At 40.6% G+C, this 2,066-nt stretch overlaps 1 protein-coding gene across 1 annotated transcript; it reads left to right on the top strand.

Moving 5' to 3' along the window:
• Positions 1-6: 6 nt before the first annotated feature.
• On the top strand, positions 7-2,046 carry LOC104471054 (hippocampus abundant transcript 1 protein-like; the record flags this gene model as incomplete). The annotated part of the gene is made up of 4 exons (XM_010086240.1): positions 7-116; positions 314-411; positions 1,050-1,213; positions 1,834-2,046. Coding segments are annotated over 4 exons (579 nt in total), but the record flags the coding sequence as incomplete, so codon positions are not given.
• Between the last annotated feature and the right edge of the window lie 20 nt (positions 2,047-2,066).

Here is a 2,066-nt window from a genome sequence, read left to right on the forward strand (position 1 = left end):
CAGACAATAGTTTTGAGTTTACTTATGCGGTCCATTGGAAACAAAAATACCATCTTCCTGGGTCTAGGATTTCAGATACTACAACTTGCCTGGTATGGCTTTGGATCAGAACCATGGTATGTAAATTTCATTTTAATATCTGAATGATACAGTATTTTTCCGCATTTCATCCTTTATCCAAGGGAGACCCTTAAGTGTGTGTGAGTGCATGTGTATATACACACGTATATATATACATACACTCCAAACACAGAACGCATTGTGCAGAACATGCAGAGCAGTTCCTTTAAGTCTGTATTTTTATTTTTTGCAGGATGATGTGGGCAGCTGGAGCTGTTGCAGCCATGTCCAGTATTACTTTCCCAGCTGTAAGCGCACTGGTTTCACGAACTGCTGATGCTGACCAGCAGGGTAGGTTTTGTCCTAACACTTTGAATTCTAGTCAGAGAGTCCTGTGAAGACAGACGTGGCAGGGTGCCATAACAGTGCTAGTCAGCCAGCCAGGATCTCGGCACAGAGCAGCCCCTACACCTGAGCGTAGGTCACAAAACGTCGAAATCCAAGTTACGTCTAAGTTGTAATACATGTGAATCAAGTCCTTCTGGCACAGAGGGAAAACATTCAAACAGGTCCCAACAGCAGCAAAATATTTAGCAAACTTAACATGCTGTTTATTTTCCTCACTTTTGACAAAATTTTGCTTCACTGTCCAGGTTGCATGTGGTGCTTTGCCTCCTGCGACAGCAAGGACATTGTATTGATACTGGTCAGTGAGCGAGCTTAGCCTGGGAAGCATTACTCTGTGCCTAGGGGCAGATGGAAAAAAAAAACCTTGAAAACACAGTAATGGCAATTTTTGTGCAGCCCTTGTTTACTGCTACCCATAGGCCTAAACCCTTTAGAGGAGGTTCCCTGCTTGCATCAGTTTGGAGGTGAAGTGAATAGAGTCTTAGTGATACGTTCACAATTCTTCAAAAATAGTTAATTATGTATGTATAATAGTAATTATGTATGTATAAATAGACAGCAGTATATTTTACTTTTCCCAGGTGTTGTTCAAGGGATGATAACAGGAATTCGAGGACTGTGTAATGGTTTGGGACCAGCACTTTATGGTTTTATATTCTATATATTTCATGTTGAACTGAATGAACTCCCCATGCCTGAATCACCATCAGGAGGTGGTGTGGTCACACAGTACCATTTACAACAGGTATTCTTCTTTTACTTATTAATTGCAAAAAAGAAATTAGGAAGGGATCATGTGCTCGCCCCTTCTTGGGTATGATGCTATATTCCATTTTGTTACGCTAAAAGCATGTAAAAAGAGGTTCTTAAATCACTCTTGGGGAGGGTTGCTTTTAACTAGAGGGTCTGGTTTAGTTTAGCTTTCAAATAGATACAGCTGATAGTCATTAGACAATTGATGACAAAAGAGAACAGGTTGAAGGAAGGACGGACTAATAACAAGAGCATCCCACTCTTCTCTTGGCTCCCTGACTGTTCACGTTGTATGCTTTTGTTGTCCTCTAGTCTTTTAACCAAGCTCTCTGTATTTTTAAAAATATAATCTGTTGAGGAAAACTCAGCAGCAAGAACTTGCACTAGAGAAGGAAGTTGGCAAGTATTAGTAAGAACCATATGCATCCTCTCCTGAATCTTAGGTTATAACATTCTTTCCACATTTCTTCTACAAGACTCCATGTGGAAACAAATGCTATATTGGCTGGTGTAGTAAGAAGTTCTTCCCACTCTTGAAATTTGTGTAATTAGCAAGTGTAGGCTGTTAGCACGTGTCTAACAATTCATTAATACTGTTACTGTTGTTTTCAGAATTCTATAATTCCTGGACCCCCCTTCTTATTTGGAGCATGCTCTGTGCTGTTGGCACTACTTGTTGCCTTGTTCATTCCTGAACACACAAACCTGAACGTACGATCCAGCAACTGGAAGAAACACTGTGGCAGCCATGGCCATCCCCACAGTCCCCAAGCTCCTGGTGAGGCTAAAGAACCGTTATTGCAAGATACAAATGTATGACAAAAATTCAGACTTTTTTTTTTTTT

Source organism: Pterocles gutturalis, unplaced genomic scaffold (assembly GCF_000699245.1).
Source record: "Pterocles gutturalis isolate BGI_N339 unplaced genomic scaffold, ASM69924v1 C12043859, whole genome shotgun sequence".
NCBI lineage: Eukaryota > Metazoa > Chordata > Aves > Pterocliformes > Pteroclidae > Pterocles > Pterocles gutturalis.